The sequence below is a fragment of the Melanotaenia boesemani genome, chromosome 20, assembly GCF_017639745.1.
Source record: "Melanotaenia boesemani isolate fMelBoe1 chromosome 20, fMelBoe1.pri, whole genome shotgun sequence".
Taxonomy (NCBI): Eukaryota; Metazoa; Chordata; class Actinopteri; order Atheriniformes; family Melanotaeniidae; genus Melanotaenia; species Melanotaenia boesemani.
The window spans coordinates 289048-309295 of record NC_055701.1 but is presented as its reverse complement, the minus strand read 5'-3'; the positions used below and the strand labels follow the sequence as shown (position 1 = coordinate 309295).

General features: G+C 43.8%; 2 protein-coding genes across 4 annotated transcripts in view; one reads left to right on the top strand and one right to left on the bottom strand.

The window, feature by feature from the left end:
- Positions 1–18614, top strand: part of rrh (retinal pigment epithelium-derived rhodopsin homolog) — a 39242-nt gene extending 20628 nt beyond the window's left edge. For both annotated transcript variants that reach the window (XM_041972324.1, XM_041972325.1), the window contains 4 exons: positions 17183–17336; positions 17407–17575; positions 17726–17904; positions 17977–18614. In XM_041972324.1, coding sequence (XP_041828258.1) covers positions 17183–17336; positions 17407–17575; positions 17726–17904; positions 17977–18082 — 608 coding nt within the window. In that variant the 3' untranslated portion in view covers positions 18083–18614. The remainder of the gene's footprint in view (positions 1–17182; positions 17337–17406; positions 17576–17725; positions 17905–17976) is intronic.
- Positions 18615–19371: 757 nt separating this feature from the next.
- The window catches only part of LOC121631409 (glutamyl aminopeptidase), a 70799-nt gene continuing 69922 nt past the window's right edge, over positions 19372–20248 (bottom strand). For both annotated transcript variants that reach the window (XM_041972299.1, XM_041972300.1), the window contains 2 exons: positions 20031–20112; positions 19372–19813 (listed from right to left, as the gene is read on the bottom strand). In XM_041972299.1, coding sequence (XP_041828233.1) covers positions 19649–19813; positions 20031–20112 — 247 coding nt within the window. In that variant the 3' untranslated portion in view covers positions 19372–19648. The remainder of the gene's footprint in view (positions 19814–20030; positions 20113–20248) is intronic.

Below are 20248 nucleotides of genomic sequence, written 5' to 3'. Positions count from 1 at the left end.
CATAAAACAAGGAGGCACATAAAACAAGGAGGGACATAAAACCAGGAGGGACATAAAACCAGGAGGGACATAAAACAAGGAGGGACATAAAACAAGGAGGGACATAAAACCAGGAGGGACATAAAACAAGGAGGGACATAAAACCAGGAGGGACATAAAATCAGGAGGCACATAAAACAAGGAGGGACATAAAACCAGGAGGAACATAAAACAAGGAGGGACATTAAACCAGGAGGGACATAAAATCAGGAGGCACATAAAACAAGGAGGGACATAAAACCAGGAGGCACATAAAACAAGGAGGGACATAAAACCAGGAGGGACATAAAACAAGGAGGCACGTAAAACAAGGAGGCACATAAAACAAGGAGGGACATAAAACAAGGAGGGACATAAAACAAGGAGGGACATAAAACCAGGAGGGACATAAAACAAGGAGGCACATGAAACAAGGAGGGACATAAAACCAGGAGGGACATAAAACAAGGAGGGACATAAAACCAGGAGGCACATAAAACCAGGAGGGACATAAAACAAGGAGGCACATAAAATAAGGAGGGACATAAAACAAGGAGGGACATAAAACAAGGAGGGACATAAAACCAGGAGGGACATAAAACAAGGAGGCACATAAAACAAGGAGGGACATAAAACCAGGAGGGACATAAAACAAGGAGGGACATAAAACCAGGAGGGACATAAAACAAGGAGGGACATAAAACCAGGAGGGACATAAAACAAGGAGGCACATAAAACAAGGAGGGACATAAAACCAGGAGGGACATAAAACCAGGAGGGACATAAAACAAGGAGGGACATAAAACAAGGAGGCACATAAAACAAGGAGGGACATAAAACCAGGAGGGACATAAAACAAGGAGGGACATAAAACAAGGAGGGACATAAAACAAGGAGGGACATAAAACCAGGAGGGACATAAAACAAGGAGGGACATAAAACCAGGAGGGACATAAAACCAGGAGGCACATAAAACAAGGAGGGAAATGAAACCAGGAGGGACATAAAACAAGGAGGGACATAAAACCAGGAGGGACATAAAACAAGGAGGGACATAAAACCAGGAGGGACATAAAACAAGGAGGGACATAAAACCAGGAGGGACATAAAACCAGGAGGGACATAAAACAAGGAGGGACATAAAACCAGGAGGGACATAAAACCAGGAGGGACATAAAACAAGGAGGGACATAAAACCAGGAGGCACATAAAACAAGGAGGGACATAAAACCAGGAGGCACATAAAACAAGGAGGGACATAAAACCAGGAGGGACATAAAACAAGGAGGGACATAAAACAAGGAGGCACATAAAACAAGGAGGGACATAAAACAAGGAGGCACATAAAACAAGGAGGGACATAAAACCAGGAGGGACATAAAACAAGGAGGGACATAAAACCAGGAGGGACATAAAACCAGGAGGCACATAAAACAAGGAGGGACATAAAACAAGGAGGGACATAAAACAAGGAGGGACATAAAACCAGGAGGCACATAAAACAAGGAGGCACATAAAACAAGGAGGGACATAAAACAAGGAGGGACATAAAACCAGGAGGGACATAAAACAAGGAGGGACATAAAACAAGGAGGCACATAAAACAAGGAGGGACATAAAACCAGGAGGGACATAAAACCAGGAGGCACATAAAACAAGGAGGGACATAAAACAAGGAGGGACATAAAACCAGGAGGCACATAAAACAAGGAGGGACATAAAACCAGGAGGGACATAAAACAAGGAGGCACATAAAACAAGGAGGCACATAAAACAAGGAGGGACATAAAACCAGGAGGGACATAAACAAGGAGGGACATAAAACAAGGAGGCACATAAAACAAGGAGGGACATAAAACAAGGAGGCACATAAAACAAGGAGGCACATAAAACAAGGAGGGACATAAAACAAGGAGGGACATAAAACCAGGAGGGACATAAACAAGGAGGGACATAAAACAAGGAGGCACATAAAACAAGGAGGGACATAAAACCAGGAGGAACATAAAGCAAGGAGGGACATAAAACCAGGAGGGACATAAAACAAGGAGGGACATAAAACCAGGAGGGACATAAAACAAGGAGGGACATAAAACCAGGAGGGACATAAAACAAGGAGGGACATAAAACCAGGAGGGACATAAAACCAGGAGGGACATAAAACAAGGAGGGACATAAAACCAGGAGGGACATAAAACAAGGAGGCACATAAAACAAGGAGGGACATAAAACCAGGAGGGACATAAAACAAGGAGGGACATAAAACCAGGAGGGACATAAAACAAGGAGGGACATAAAACAAGGAGGGACATAAAACCAGGAGGGACATAAAACAAGGAGGGACATAAAACAAGGAGGGACATAAAACCAGGAGGCACATAAAACAAGGAGGGACATAAAACCAGGAGGCACATAAAACAAGGAGGGACATAAAACCAGGAGGGACATAAAACAAGGAGGGACATAAAACAAGGAGGCACATAAAACAAGGAGGGACATAAAACAAGGAGGCACATAAAACAAGGAGGGACATAAAACCAGGAGGGACATAAAACAAGGAGGGACATAAAACCAGGAGGGACATAAACCAGGAGGCACATAAAACAAGGAGGGACATAAAACAAGGAGGGACATAAAACAAGGAGGGACATAAACCAGGAGGCACATAAAACAAGGAGGCACATAAAACAAGGAGGGACATAAAACAAGGAGGGACATAAAACAAGGAGGGACATAAAACCAGGAGGGACATAAAACAAGGAGGCACATAAAACAAGGAGGGACATAAAACCAGGAGGGACATAAAACCAGGAGGGACATAAAACAAGGAGGGACATAAAACAAGGAGGGACATAAAACCAGGAGGGACATAAAACAAGGAGGGACATAAAACCAGGAGGGACATAAAATCAGGAGGCACATAAAACAAGGAGGGACATAAAACCAGGAGGAACATAAAACAAGGAGGGACATAAAACCAGGAGGGACATAAAATCAGGAGGCACATAAAACAAGGAGGGACATAAAACCAGGAGGCACATAAAACAAGGAGGGACATAAAACCAGGAGGGACATAAAACAAGGAGGCACGTAAAACAAGGAGGCACATAAAACAAGGAGGGACATAAAACAAGGAGGGACATAAAACAAGGAGGGACATAAAACCAGGAGGGACATAAAACAAGGAGGCACATGAAACAAGGAGGGACATAAAACCAGGAGGGACATAAAACAAGGAGGGACATAAAACCAGGAGGCACATAAAACCAGGAGGGACATAAAACAAGGAGGCACATAAAATAAGGAGGGACATAAAACAAGGAGGGACATAAAACAAGGAGGGACATAAAACCAGGAGGGACATAAAACAAGGAGGCACATAAAACAAGGAGGGACATAAAACCAGGAGGGACATAAAACAAGGAGGGACATAAAACCAGGAGGGACATAAAACAAGGAGGGACATAAAACCAGGAGGGACATAAAACAAGGAGGCACATAAAACAAGGAGGGACATAAAACCAGGAGGGACATAAAACCAGGAGGGACATAAAACAAGGAGGGACATAAAACAAGGAGGCACATAAAACAAGGAGGGACATAAAACCAGGAGGGACATAAAACAAGGAGGGACATAAAACAAGGAGGGACATAAAACAAGGAGGGACATAAAACCAGGAGGGACATAAAACAAGGAGGGACATAAAACCAGGAGGGACATAAAACCAGGAGGCACATAAAACAAGGAGGGAAATGAAACCAGGAGGGACATAAAACAAGGAGGGACATAAAACCAGGAGGGACATAAAACAAGGAGGGACATAAAACCAGGAGGGACATAAAACAAGGAGGGACATAAAACCAGGAGGGACATAAAACCAGGAGGGACATAAAACAAGGAGGGACATAAAACCAGGAGGGACATAAAACCAGGAGGGACATAAAACAAGGAGGGACATAAAACCAGGAGGCACATAAAACAAGGAGGGACATAAAACCAGGAGGCACATAAAACAAGGAGGGACATAAAACCAGGAGGGACATAAAACAAGGAGGGACATAAAACAAGGAGGCACATAAAACAAGGAGGGACATAAAACAAGGAGGCACATAAAACAAGGAGGGACATAAAACCAGGAGGGACATAAAACAAGGAGGGACATAAAACCAGGAGGGACATAAAACCAGGAGGCACATAAAACAAGGAGGGACATAAAACAAGGAGGGACATAAAACAAGGAGGGACATAAAACCAGGAGGCACATAAAACAAGGAGGCACATAAAACAAGGAGGGACATAAAACAAGGAGGGACATAAAACCAGGAGGGACATAAAACAAGGAGGGACATAAAACAAGGAGGCACATAAAACAAGGAGGGACATAAAACCAGGAGGGACATAAAACCAGGAGGCACATAAAACAAGGAGGGACATAAAACAAGGAGGGACATAAAACCAGGAGGCACATAAAACAAGGAGGGACATAAAACCAGGAGGGACATAAAACAAGGAGGCACATAAAACAAGGAGGCACATAAAACAAGGAGGGACATAAAACCAGGAGGGACATAAACAAGGAGGGACATAAAACAAGGAGGCACATAAAACAAGGAGGGACATAAAACAAGGAGGCACATAAAACAAGGAGGCACATAAAACAAGGAGGGACATAAAACAAGGAGGGACATAAAACCAGGAGGGACATAAACAAGGAGGGACATAAAACAAGGAGGCACATAAAACAAGGAGGGACATAAAACCAGGAGGAACATAAAGCAAGGAGGGACATAAAACCAGGAGGGACATAAAACAAGGAGGGACATAAAACCAGGAGGGACATAAAACAAGGAGGGACATAAAACCAGGAGGGACATAAAACAAGGAGGGACATAAAACCAGGAGGGACATAAAACCAGGAGGGACATAAAACAAGGAGGGACATAAAACCAGGAGGGACATAAAACAAGGAGGCACATAAAACAAGGAGGGACATAAAACCAGGAGGGACATAAAACAAGGAGGGACATAAAACCAGGAGGGACATAAAACAAGGAGGGACATAAAACAAGGAGGGACATAAAACCAGGAGGGACATAAAACAAGGAGGGACATAAAACCAGGAGGCACATAAAACAAGGAGGGACATAAAACCAGGAGGGACATAAAACAAGGAGGGACATAAAACAAGGAGGCACATAAAACAAGGAGGGACATGAAACAAGGAGGCACATAAAACAAGGAGGGACATAAAACCAGGAGGGACATAAAACAAGGAGGGACATAAAACCAGGAGGGACATAAAACCAGGAGGCACATAAAACAAGGAGGGACATAAAACAAGGAGGGACATAAAACAAGGAGGGACATAAAACCAGGAGGCACATAAAACAAGGAGGCACATAAAACAAGGAGGGACATAAAACAAGGAGGGACATAAAACAAGGAGGGACATAAAACCAGGAGGGACATAAAACAAGGAGGGACATAAAACCAGGAGGGACATAAAACCAGGAGGCACATAAAACAAGGAGGGACATAAAACAAGGAGGGACATAAAACAAGGAGGGACATAAAACCAGGAGGCACATAAAACAAGGAGGCACATAAAACAAGGAGGGACATAAAACAAGGAGGGACATAAAACCAGGAGGGACATAAAACAAGGAGGGACATAAAACAAGGAGGCACATAAAACAAGGAGGGACATAAAACCAGGAGGGACATAAAACCAGGAGGCACATAAAACAAGAAGGGACATAAAACAAGGAGGGACATAAAACCAGGAGGCACATAAAACAAGGAGGGACATAAAACCAGGAGGGACATAAAACAAGGAGGCACATAAAACAAGGAGGCACATAAAACAAGGAGGGACATAAAACCAGGAGGGACATAAACAAGGAGGGACATAAAACAAGGAGGCACATAAAACAAGGAGGGACATAAAACAAGGAGGCACATAAAACAAGAAGGCACATAAAACAAGGAGGGACATAAAACAAGGAGGGACATAAAACCAGGAGGGACATAAACAAGGAGGGACATAAAACAAGGAGGGACATAAAACAAGGAGGGACATAAAACCAGGAGGGACATAAAACCAGGAGGGACATAAAACCAGGAGGGACATAAAACAAGGAGGGACATAAAACCAGGAGGGACATAAAACAAGGAGGGACATAAAACCAGGAGGGACATAAAACCAGGAGGGACATAAAACAAGGAGGGACATAAAACCAGGAGGGACATAAAACCAGGAGGGACATAAAACAAGGAGGGACATAAAACCAGGAGGGACATAAAACAAGGAGGCACATAAAACAAGGAGGGACATAAAACAAGGAGGGACATAAAACCAGGAGGGACATAAAACCAGGAGGCACATAAAACAAGGAGGGACATAAAACAAGGAGGGACATAAAACCAGGAGGCACATAAAACAAGGAGGGACATAAAACCAGGAGGCACATAAAACAAGGAGGGACATAAAACCAGGAGGGACATAAAACAAGGAGGGACATAAAACAAGGAGGCACATAAAACAAGGAGGGACATAAAACAAGGAGGCACATAAAACAAGGAGGGACATAAAACCAGGAGGGACATAAAACAAGGAGGGACATAAAACCAGGAGGGACATAAAACCAGGAGGCACATAAAACAAGGAGGGACATAAAACAAGGAGGGACATAAAACAAGGAGGGACATAAAACCAGGAGGCACATAAAACAAGGAGGCACATAAAACAAGGAGGGACATAAAACAAGGAGGGACATAAAACCAGGAGGGACATAAAACAAGGAGGGACATAAAACAAGGAGGGACATAAAACCAGGAGGCACATAAAACAAGGAGGGACATAAAACAAGGAGGGACATAAAACCAGGAGGCACATAAAACAAGGAGGGACATAAAACCAGGAGGGACATAAAACCAGGAGGGACATAAAACAAGGAGGGACATAAAACAAGGAGGGACATAAAACCAGGAGGGACATAAAACAAGGAGGGACATAAAACAAGGAGGCACATAAAACAAGGAGGCACATAAAACAAGGAGGGACATAAAACCAGGAGGGACATAAACAAGGAGGGACATAAAACAAGGAGGCACATAAAACAAGGAGGGACATAAAACCAGGAGGAACATAAAGGAAGGAGGGACATAAAACCAGGAGGGACATAAAACAAGGAGGGACATAAAACCAGGAGGGACATAAACAAGGAGGGACATAAAACAAGGAGGCACATAAAACAAGGAGGGACATAAAACCAGGAGGAACATAAAGCAAGGAGGGACATAAAACAAGGAGGGACATAAAACCAGGAGGGACATAAAACAAGGAGGGACATAAAACCAGGAGGGACATAAAACAAGGAGGGACATAAAACCAGGAGGCACATAAAACAAGGAGGGACATAAAACCAGGAGGAACATAAAGCAAGGAGGGACATAAAACCAGGAGGGACATAAAACAAGGAGGGACATAAAACCAGGAGGGACATAAACAAGGAGGGACATAAAACAAGGAGGCACATAAAACAAGGAGGGACATAAAACCAGGAGGAACATAAAGCAAGGAGGGACATAAAACAAGGAGGGACATAAAACCAGGAGGGACATAAAACAAGGAGGGACATAAAACCAGGAGGGACATAAAACAAGGAGGGACATAAAACCAGGAGGGACATAAAACAAGGTAGCACATAAAACAAGGAGGGACATAAAACCAGGAGGGACATAAAACAAGGAGGGACATAAAACCAGGAGGGACATAAAACAAGGAGGGACATAAAACAAGGAGGGACATAAAACAAGGAGGGACATAAAACAAGGAGGGACATAAAACCAGGAGGCACATAAAACAAGGAAGGACATAAAACAAGGAGGGACATAAAACCAGGAGGCACATAAAACCAGGAGGCACATAAAACAAGGAAGGACATAAAACAAGGAGGGACATAAAACCAGGAGGGACATAAAACAAGGAAGGACATAAAACAAGGAGGGACATAAAACTAGGAGGCACATAAAACCAGGAGGCACATAAAACAAGGAGGGACATAAAACCAGGAGGCACATAAAACAAGGAGGGACATAAAACCAGGAGGCACATAAAACAAGGAGGGACATAAAACCAGGAGGGACATAAAACAAGGAGGGACATAAAACAAGGAGGCACATAAAACAAGGAGGGACATAAAACAAGGAGGGACATAAAACCAGGAGGGACATAAAACCAGGAGGCACATAAAACAAGGAGGGACATAAAACAAGGAGGGACATAAAACCAGGAGGCACATAAAACAAGGAGGCACATAAAACAAGGAGGGACATAAAACAAGGAGGGACATAAAACCAGGAGGGACATAAAACAAGGAGGGACATAAAACCAGGAGGGACATAAAACCAGGAGGCACATAAAACCAGGAGGGACATAAAACAAGGAGGGACATAAAACAAGGAGGGACATAAAACCAGGAGGCACATAAAACAAGGAAGGAAATAAAACAAGGAGGGACATAAAACCAGGAGGCACATAAAACCAGGAGGCACATAAAACAAGGAGGGACATAAAACCAGGAGGCACATAAAACAAGGAGGGACATAAAACCAGGAGGGACATAAAACAAGGAGGGACATAAAACAAGGAGGCACATAAAACAAGGAGGGACATAAAACAAGGAGGCACATAAAACAAGGAGAGACATAAAACCAGCAGGGACATAAAACAAGGAGGGACATAAAACCAGGAGGGACATAAAACCAGGAGGCACATAAAACAAGGAGGGACATAAAAAAAGGAGGGACATAAAACAAGGAGGGACATAAAACCAGGAGGCACATAAAACAAGGAGGCACATAAAACAAGGAGGGACATTAAACAAGGAGGGACATAAAACCAGGAGGGACATAAAACAAGGAGGGACATAAAACCAGGAGGGACAACACTTTCTGACAAGGACAGGTTAATGGTGGATAAAATGCTGGGCCCAACTGTACTAAAACATCTTTGAGGAATTTGGTGGGTTTCACATCAAGACTGCACAAGGTTGTTTTCATGTGAGATAAAACAGATAAAGAGGAGAGACATGAAGGAGTAAAATTAGTAAAACGATTAAAACACTTGGGAAATTCTCTTCTTACAGTGATAGTGTGACTCGGAACAACTGTTTGATTTCTTATGTCATCGACCTTTTTAACAAAGTGATTTAAAGGGTTAGTAATTGAGTCTAAAACCTTAAATAAAACTCTAGGATTGGATGGATTTTGTGTAATAATGTTAGAATAAAAAGCTGTCCTCGCTTCTTTGACTGCTTGTTGAGAGGATTTAAGACTTTCTTACCATGTGAGATAAAATACATTTAGCCTGGACTTTTTCCATCTTCTCTCATTTTGCCTGCAAATCTTCTTTAACAACTGGGTGTGTTCATTGAGTCCGGGTTGGGAAATTAAGTTAGGCTTTCTCTCTTTAAAAGGAGCAACAATATTTAAAATAGAGTTTGAGGTTTGATAAAAAGAAGAGAGCAGCTCTACCAGGATAAAATCTGTGTTAAGAGCAGTTGAGGAGGCTGAGGCAAAAAGTTGAGAAAACTTAGAGGCACAGGATGAGTTAAAAACACGAGATCGGATTTATGAGATAAAAATGACATTAAATAAAACAGCTTTGTGAACACAGATTTCCTTAGTTGACAAATTTTCCGGGCTGAGACCAGAGGATAAAACCAAGTCCAGCATGTGGCCCTTAGAGTGAGTGGGAAAGGGAACTGCTTGTGTTGAATTAAAGGAGTCAATAATTTCATAAAATCAGAGGTAAAAGATTGAGAAGGGCAACAGACGTGAATATTAAAATCACCAAGAATCAACACTTTGTTGTAGAGGGCCATACGCTGGGATAATAGATCAGAAAATTCTTGAATAAAAGCTTTATTAGGTTTCGGGGGGTCTATAAATAACTAAAACAAACAGGCTCTTTACATGATTTGATAAAACACAGATGCTCAAATGAACTAAAACGGTTGTAAGGACCAGGAGAACATTTAAAGTTGTTCTTAAAAAAGGCAGCAACCCCCCCTCCTTCTCCGGACAGTTGATGAAGGAATGAGTAGTCGGGGGCGGTTGCTTCAGTGAGTAGTGAGCAGTCTCCTTGATTTAGCCAAGTTTCTGTTAAAATCAAAAAGTCCAGGTGATTGCTGGTAATAAAATCGTGGCAAATGAATGTTTTATTGATCATGGCTCTGATATTTAAAAGTCCAAAATTTATTGGAGTGGAGCACAAAGCAGGGATGAAGAGGGACAGAGAGGAACGGTGATAAGGCCGGGAGGAGAAGATTCTCTGGGGATGGATGTGTCCATCCCCAGATGGGAACTGGGGGGAAACTGGGTTGCAGGGGTACCGATGAGGGGGGAGGAGGTGAAGTGCGAGCCGAGGGGGTTACCAGTCAGTCTGAACAGCATGGATGATACCTAGTAGTACCTGGTAGTACCTACAAGTACCTGCTAGTACCTGATTTTACCTGCTATTACCTAATAGTACCTGCTAGTACCTGCTAGTACCTGATAGTACCTGCTAGTACCTCATAGTGCCTGCTAGTACCTACAAGTACTTGCTAGTACCTGATTGTACCTGCTATTACCTAATAGTACCTGCTAGTACCTGGTAGTACCTGATAGTACCTGCTAGTACCTCATAGTGCCTGCTAGTACCTACAAGTACCTGCTAGTACCTGATTCTACCTGCTATTACCTAATAGTGCCTGCTAGTACCTACAAGTACCTGCTAGTACCTGATTCTACCTGCTATTACCTAATAAAACCTGCTAGTACCTGCTAGTACCTGCTAGTGCCTGGTAGTACCTGGTAGTACCTCCTCCTCCTAGGTTGACCTCATCAGGTCTGCTTGTGTGTTCTGATTCTCTGATGTTTAATGAAGTTTGTTGTCTTCACATCGACCTGCATGGTTGCTGTTTGTGGAGCTGAAGTATCTCCGCTCATCGCTGTGCGTTGGATTGATCACTGAGCCATGGACGAACCGCTGATGCGACGCGATGCTGCGTCTTTTTCTCATTTGCCTACAGGCAGAAGAAGTAGTTCCTACTAATCCTGGAAGTTTAGTTATATAAACGCTGGTATTGGATGAATAGATATTTCACTACTGATCCCCACATCACTGCTATTTATTCTTCTCAGATAGATCATATCATAGGCCCGTTCACACTTATTTATTTGTTTCGGGACACCAGCCCAAGGACACTCCATAGCCTACATTGCATAGCCTATGTAGGCCCAAGATGAATTCGTGATCTTGTATTTAAACACACAAAAAAGCTCTACACAGCACTACATGACAGCACCTGGTCCACCTGGACTGCAGCAGTCCAATGACCACTTCATGATGACGTCCATCTTGTTTGAATTTTTGCTTGTGTTGTTCTTCCTCTCAAATGTAAGTCGCTTTGGATAAAAGCGTCTGATAAGTGACTGTAGAATAGAATAGAATAGAATAGAATAGAATAGACCAAACAAAATAAATGTATTATTAGTCCAACCTGTAAGAGAAACCTTCCAGCTTGTGAAAATCCACTTGTACTGAACAGACTTTTTCACTCGCCTGCGCTTACAGTTGCGTTGCATTGTGGCTACTTAGCGGTTAGCTCACTTGCGGTTAGTAACTTTACAACAAACAACAAACCAGTTATTACATTCAATCATGGTTGCACATTACCACAACAACAGAAATAATGTGCAGAGTTACATTTTCTCACCTAGCTGGAGAACATTGGAGAAGTGGAGGAGGCTGAAGATTGCTGGTGTTCTGTCAGTTTAGCATACGCATAGTACAAACTGACGACTGCACCCAACCCTAACCCTAACCTGCATGCGCACTAACGTAACGTATGCTACTCTGATGCGTATGCTAAACTGACAGAACACCGGCCTATCGGGAGGAAACTGGCTGACACACACGTTTCCTCTGCTGCAGCTGTAGCTCACTGAGCCGCGCACACTCCTGCATGTTTGCATGTGTACATAAATTGACTGTCGTAAAACAGACAGTGATGGCTTAATACCGCAGATATATACCATACATGTATATAAAATACACGTAGATGTCTCCTCTGACGCTGCTGTCTGTAGGAACGATGCGTCAACCAGCCGCCATCTTGGGCCGTGTCTACTTCCTGCATTAGTCAACAGAGGCAGAGGTCTATCAACGATTAAAATCACCATAACTCACTGAATTTCCATATAAGTTTTTAATTTGGTTTATTATAAATGTCACATATTTATATTTTTAAAAATTTATATTATACACTTACACACATTCAGACACCCACCCACATGCATACTGAATATTTTCTACAAAACTAAAAAAATAATAATGGTGATGCTCATATATGGAGTTATATTTCTAATATGAATAAACACATCAAAGAAAATAAAATAAACATAGAATTCAAGAACAGAGAAATTTGTAAGAGTAGTTCAGGGTCCATTCAAAAGGAACCATGTCTAATCGTGTATTTTATTATCATTTACAGGGACTCTGTTGTGTTAGTGAAATATCAGGATTACATGAGAAACTGTCATGACACTAACTTTGCAGAGACGGTCAGGAAAATTAAAAATGGATGGTATCGCTCCTTCCTTTAAACCAGTGGACGTCCAGTCCTGTTAAAGTCCTCTGGGTTAAAATGAGGCTGCAGACGGCTGAACGGTCCTTCGGTACAAAGTCTCTCCTCCTGAGTGCTACCCATGCTGACTCCTCCATTTATCTTCTGGAAACCTACAAAACATCCACCTGAACGTCGCTCAGTTCTCAGTTCTTCTGTAGCTGCAGGTCAGCAGTTAAAGTTCACGTTAGCGCCATGAAACTGATTTAATAGATAATGTTGAAATGACCTACTTAGCACAACTATACGAAGTGGCTGATTCCCGCTTAAACCATCTTCCTGTAATCATCGTCTTACTAACAAAACATTTTTTATTTTCTTGTCCTGACATCAGCCGGTTTCATTTCTGTTAGCTTAAGAAATAAGTCAAATTCAACAAGTTCATAACAGTTAAATAATATAAAACCACTTCTTACTTGTGAAATATTTTCCCTTGTTTCTTGGTTTCGGTGTTTCTTTCACAGGAACATCCGTATGCAGCACAAAATCTGGCATTTTGGTTTCACACACACACACACACAGTCTGATCTGACCGGGTCTGAAACCCCGGCCCAAGATGGCGGCCGTGTTGACGTGCCTGACAAGCTCGTTGTAAAGCAGGCCTAGCTAGCCAGTGACCAGAAAAGTTATCCAAAAACGGTACCTAATGTTACTGACCGTTCAAATCGCTCCACACAGGCAATCTTTGTCTTCAGCTTCATTTTAGGTCAAGCTGCTAATGTTATGTAATGTTACTGCAGATCAGGTAAGAGCTGCCTGATGACATACATGGCTCAGCATTATTAAATTATTAAATGATTATTAAATGATTACTTATGACATTAATAATGTTTTTTTAAGGGCTTACTAACACGTTAACTGACATCGTAATTAATGCTGAGTAATGCATACATAATGAAAAATAATTACATAATTCAACTTTTTTTTAACACATAATAATGTATTAAGTAAGGTTTAGTAGTAAACAATTATCTGCTTATTAATGCATTAAGTAATATGCAAACTAATGCTAATTAATACATATTATTAGATTATAATACATTATTTAACATTTAATTAATGCCTGAAAATGCACTAACTAACTTTAATTAAGGGACCCTTATTGTAAAGTGTTACCGAAATGGGACCTAGCTGACGAGCAGCACCGTAGGACGTTGAATCAGTTAAACTCTAAAGTAGTGAACGTTAACTCAGACCAAGTCATGATGTAAAATAATAAAAAACTATCTGAGGCCACCTGCTGTTTTCCAGTCGGTACTCTCTTAATTAACCCCTTTAAAATCCAGGAATATCAAATATTACAGAATTTTAATGCTACATTTAAGAAACGATTTTATGTATTTGGTTTTGTCACATTTCGACTAAGTGAGGTAAATAAAAACATACTCTTCAGAGCTTTGTTGCGCATTCCTGTCATCTTGTGTGACATGAATTCTGGGAGTAAAGAAGCTGAAGATCCACCGACACCAGCCTTCTACAGGCCAACCAGAGCCCGGGTTTGTAGGGGGGATTCAGAGGCGCCTTCCACATGGGACAGTGCTTGTCGCCACTGTGAAGTATGTAGCTGACGAACCTGCACTTCGAAGTGCATAGACCCAGAACTGGGACACAGCTTGTGGTCCAACATTCCCAACGGAGCTCTGCTTAACCCTCTGGTACATGAATTATTACAAAACAGTACCACATTTTTTAAATAAAGTATTTTACTTCTACAGACATGCACATTGATGTTTTTCTGTTTTTTAATCTTATTTGAACTTTTACTCAGTGTATTTATTTTTCTATTTGATCTATGAAAATAGTTTATAAAATAATATCTTGTCATATTAATATAGCCTAATATATTTTATTTTATAAAAACATCTGGATCATTTTCTTGTCCTGTTTATCACTGAGGTAAACTTGGTAATTACAATGTATGTATATCTACTATATCAAATGTTATTCTTCATACATGGCAGAGTATTGGTGACTCCCTAATGTCCAATGAAGTTGCTAATGTACGATCCACACCCATGCATACATTTAAAACAGCCTTTAAATATGTCTCCACTGTAGTGGACACTACGCACCAAAGGGTTAAAGAGTTATATGCACACTTCACAGATCCACGTCGAGTTGGACACGTCACATGTTAATAAAAGTTAGGGAAGACTTTGCTGGTCTGCAGTGACTAAAGTCACCCAGTATAAAGACATCAGGTGCTGTCCCCTGGAGCCGCTGTACTGTTTCTAGCACAGCCAGAGTGGCTACGTCACCGCTGGCCTTCAGATGAACCAGAGTAATAAATAACTGTGGAAATTCTCTGAGTATGAAGTGGTCAGTGATATGGACCTTAACCCATCCCAAGACCAGTGCCATCCTAAAACCAGTGCCACCACAAGGCCAGCGCCATCCCAACACCAGCGCCACCACAAGACCAGTGCCATCCCAAGCCCAGTGCCATCGCAAGACCAGTGCCACCCCAACACCAGCGCCACCACAAGACCAGTGCCATCCCAAGCCCAGTGCCACCACAAGACCAGTGCCATCCCAAGACCAGCACCATCCCAAGTCCAGCACCACCACAAGACGAGTGCAATCCCAAGCCCAGCGCCATCCCAAGCCAAGTGCCATCCCAAAATGAGCGCCATCCCAAAACCAGTGCCACCACAAGACCAGTGCCATCTCAAGACCAGTGCCATTCTAAGACCAGCACCACCACAAGACGAGTGCAATCCCAAGACCAGTGCCATACCAAGACGTGCGCCATCCCAAGACGAGCGCCATCCTAAAACCAGTGCCACCACAAGACTAGTGCCATCCCTATACCAGTGCCAACACAAGACCAGTGCCATCCCAAAACCAACGCCATCCCAAGCCCAGCACCACCCCAAGACCAGTGCCATCCCAGCGCCACCACAAGACCAGCGCCACCCCAAGATCAGCAGCACCACAAAACCAGTGCCATCCCAAGACCAGCACCACCACAAGACCAGTGCCATCGCAAGACCAGCACCATCCCAAGACCAGCGCCACCACAAAACCAGTGCCATCCCAAGACGAGCGCCATCCCAAGACGAGCGCCATCCCAAAACCAGTGCCACCACAAGACTAGTGCCATCCCAGCATCACCACAAGACCAGTGCCATCCCTATACCAGTGCCAACACAAGACCATTGTCACCACAAGACCAGCGCCATCCCAAAACCAACGCCACCCCAAGACTAACGCCATCCCAAGCCCAGCACCACCCCAAGACCAGTGCCATCCCAACACCAGCGCCATCCCAGCGCCACAAGACCAGCGCCACCCCAAGATCAGCGGCACCACAAAACCAGTGCCATCCCAAGCCCAGCACCACCCCAAGACCAGTGCCATCCCAACACCAGCGCCATCCCAGCGCCACCACAAGACCAGCGCCACCCCAAGATCAGCAGCACCACAAGACCAGCGCCATCCCAAGTCCAGTGCCACCACAAGACCAGTGCCATCCCAAGACAAGCACTACCCCAAGACCAGTGCCATTCCAAGACCAGCACCACCCCAAGACCAATGCCATTCCAACACCAGTGCCATCCCAGCGCCATCACAAATTAGGTGGCTCTAACAGCCAATCAGGTTCTACACAATGACTCATTAATTTGACTCAGGTGTGTTGGTGCAGGGATACATGGAAAACCTGCTGGATTGCGGCCCTCGTAGGACCGAATTGAGTAGCCCTGATCTAGTCTTATGAGCGGAGATATTACATTCCCATAGACCAGTGTTTCACAATCCTGGCCCTCAGGACACCCCTCAGGACCCCCAGCCCTGCAGCTTACAGCTTACAGCAGCCTCCACCAACTAAATGTGAGATTAGCTGCCAAAATTCAGTCACACGACAACCACATATGTCCAATAAAATACTAAACCCTAACCCACTTCCACGCCAACACCTGGAAATCGGACCACTTCTGGCCCCCAATGAGTCCAGTTGAAACTTTTAAGCTGTCTCAGATCCAGCTTAAAGTCTTGAACCCGTTATGGATCCAGCTGAAAGTCTTAAACACAATACGGATCCACCTACTAGATTATGCTGGGATGTCAGAAAGTTCCAGGTCTCTGTTGGATCTAGGAGAAAAGACTCTAACACAGGTCTACTCAATTCCAGCAGGTTTTCCATGTATCCCTGCACCAACACACCTGAGTCAAATTAATGAGTCATTGTGTAGAACCTGATTGGCTGTTAGAGCCACCTAATTTGACTCAGGTGTGTTGGTAAACCTGCTGGATTGCGGCTCTCGTAGGACCGAATTGAGTAGACCTGCTCTAACACATGTTCAGATTCCAGTTTTACTAACAAAAACAAGGAGAACTGAACCTGGTGCAGGACCAGGAAACTGAACCTGCTGTGGGACCAGGAGAACTGAACCTGGGGTAGAACCAGGAGAAGGGAACCTGGTGTAGGAGCAGGAGAACTTGGTGTAAAACTAGGAGAAGTCTTGATTGTGTGTCCTCATCTTTCCAGGTCAGAAGATGACGGTGAGATCCTACAACCTCCTCATCATGTCCGCCTGGCTCAACGCCATCTTCTGGTCCTCCATGCCCATCGTGGGATGGGCCGGTTATGCCCCCGATCCAACCGGAGCCACGTGCACCATCAACTGGAGACAGAATGATGCGTGAGTCTCCAGGATTGTTGATGTTTCAGGGATTCTGGTATGGTCTAACGTGTCTGCTCCTCCTCCTCAGGTCCTTCATCTCCTACACCATGGCGGTGATTGCCGTGAACTTTCTGGTTCCACTGGCCGTCATGTTCTACTGCTACTACAATGTGTCCATCACCGTCCGGCAATACAAGGCCAGCAACGCTCTGGACAGCATCAACGTGGACTGGTCAGACCAGATGGATGTCACCAAGGTAAAACCCGAGCTGTGCTTTTAGGACATAAAGATGTCCAACATCTGACCTGGTGGTCTACTTTATCAGGACCACCCATCCACCTGTTTGTTCAGGATCAGGTTTTTCTCCAGGTTTGTAGGTGGCTTTAACTCTGTTTGCTGCCCTCAGATGTCCATCGTAATGATCGTCATGTTCCTGGTTGCCTGGTCTCCGTACTCCATGGTGTGTTTGTGGGCCTCGTTTAGTGACCCCAAAACCATCCCTGCCTCCATGGCCATCATTGCTCCCCTCTTCGCCAAGTCCTCCACCTTCTACAACCCTTGCATTTACGTCATCGCCAACAAAAAGTGAGTCCACCGTCCTTCAACTTCTAACTTTTGAGTTTCCATGAGGTGCTCAAGGACCGTTTCTTCTTGCAGGTTCAGACGAGCTATCATCGGGATGATTCGGTGTCAGACCAGACAGCGGATCACCATCAATACCCAAGTTGCCATGACGATCTCCCAGCAACCTCTGACCCAGTGACACACAGTGTTAAAATAGTCCGTATGGAACATTTTATCCCAGCATTAATCTTCCTGCTGTAGTTTGTCCTGTCGCAGAAGTCAATGCAGTGTTGTGTTTACTGTGTAAATCCCATCTGCTCCACATTCTAGTCTCTCTGGTCCACTTACTGAAATAAGAAACCAATGAAATTCTGTCTGTGTTTGGACTTGACTCGTACCTTCTGGAAACAGTGTAAGCAGAAGCAGCCCTTCAGATTAAAAGCATCCATCAGAGTTTCCTCCAGAATCAGTCATGAAAAATAGTCTCGAATTTTTATCTCTTAGTCTCGAGTTTTTATTCAGACTAAACTGAGTAAGAATGGTTTCAGAGCACAGGTGGAGAGTTTGGTTCATGGTCCAGTCCAAAGCCTCCATGTGGATTTGAGGAATTCCAGAGCCTGTTTAATGTTTACAGCAGATTGAACCCGAACCCTAACCCCTAACCCTAGCAGATTGAAGAAGCAGGATGCTGACAAACAAGCTCAGCATGTCCTTCTGCGGTAAAAACAAACCTGGAACAGGGAACTTGTCCCCAGATTAGGACCAAAAACCAGCAAAGAGAACTCAGGACAGCATCAAGTCTTTCAGTTCTATGGATTAATATAAAAGATCAGCTGATCCTAATCAGCTGTTAACATTCAGTTAATCCATCTTCAGACCAACAACGTGACAGAGCAGACCGAGTTCCCACAATGCAACTGAGGAAAGACATCAGAGAGGTCACTTCCAGACTATCTGGGGTCCCTCATCCTGACTGCAGGAACCAGACCGGCTGGAGGGGGGCGAGGTCTCGGTGTGGTCCACTCAGAGTCCAGATCTCATCCTGACTTCAGGAACTAGACTGGCTGGAGGGGGGCGAGGTCTCGGTGTGGTCCACTCAGAGTCCAGATCTCATCCAGACTGCAGGAACCAGACCGGCTGGAGGGGGGCGAGGTCTCGGTGTGGTCCACTCAGAGTCCAGATCTCATCCTGACTTCAGGAACCAGACCGGCTGGAGGGGGACGAGGTCTCGGTGTGGAGGAGCTTGTAGAAGCTGATGATCCTGGAGAGGAAGGAGGTTCAGTAATAACTCGGTCTGATCCGATGATGATGGTCTGAGGTGGTGTAAACTGGTTTTAAACTGGTTTTAAGTCCTGATAAGGATCAGAGGATTGTTCAAATTATAACCTGTAAAACGTTTGAACCAAAACCCTTTTTTCTCCAGAGTGTAACTTTACCTTCCAACTTAAATAAACACGATGGGTCCGTCAGTGACACAACACTCCATCATGGAAGCCACATGTTCTTTATTTCACTCACATTTAAGAAGATTTTTACTTAAATTTCATCATAAATATTGACAGGTGTCACTCTAGAAAAACTAAATAAGTTTGCAGATAATTTTCTTTATAATTACTCCTGTTTTACAACAAAATGTTTATTAATAGAAAAGAGGAGAATAACATTAGCCTGTGGTGTTGTTATCTTCATGCTGTCTGGGTGCCGCTGTGGACCGGCTCAGCTCTGGTTCTCTGGTTCGCTACAGGTTTACTTCATCTGACACCTTTCAGAGTTTTAGGTTGTCTTCAGAGACGTTGCTCTCCAGCCAGGTCCGGATCTCGTTCTGGTTCCTCCTGATCCACTGGATGTTGGTCTTCACCGTCTCCAGAGCCTGCTGCCTCGGCATCTCCCCAGCTCCCGCTTCTGGTCTCAGTTTGAAGAAGTTCTCCATCTGGTGAAATAACACAGGAGCATGTAACTGCAAAGCTGGACATTCACCTATCCATCTAGATGATCCATCCATCCATCCATCCATCCTTCTATCCTTCCATCCATCCTTCCATCCATCTATCTATAGGAAGTTTCATGGTAAAAAACTAAACATGCTGTAATGACAACAGAGTTTCAAACTGGGGGATTTAAGGGACTTAACTAAGTCCAGTTCTAACCTTCCACAGGTGGAGTTCTGTGTTGTAGGTGGTGCTAATTTGATTCAGCAGGCGGCCGAGGTTCCTGTCGTTAATGCTATATCTGTTAAAACAAGAAGAATATTCAATTCAGTTCAATTCAGCTTTCTTTGTATAGCGCCACTCACAACGTCATCTCAGGCTTTACAAACAGATCAGTTCCTGTCAAGTCATGATCAATAACGGCCTCGTGAAGGAAA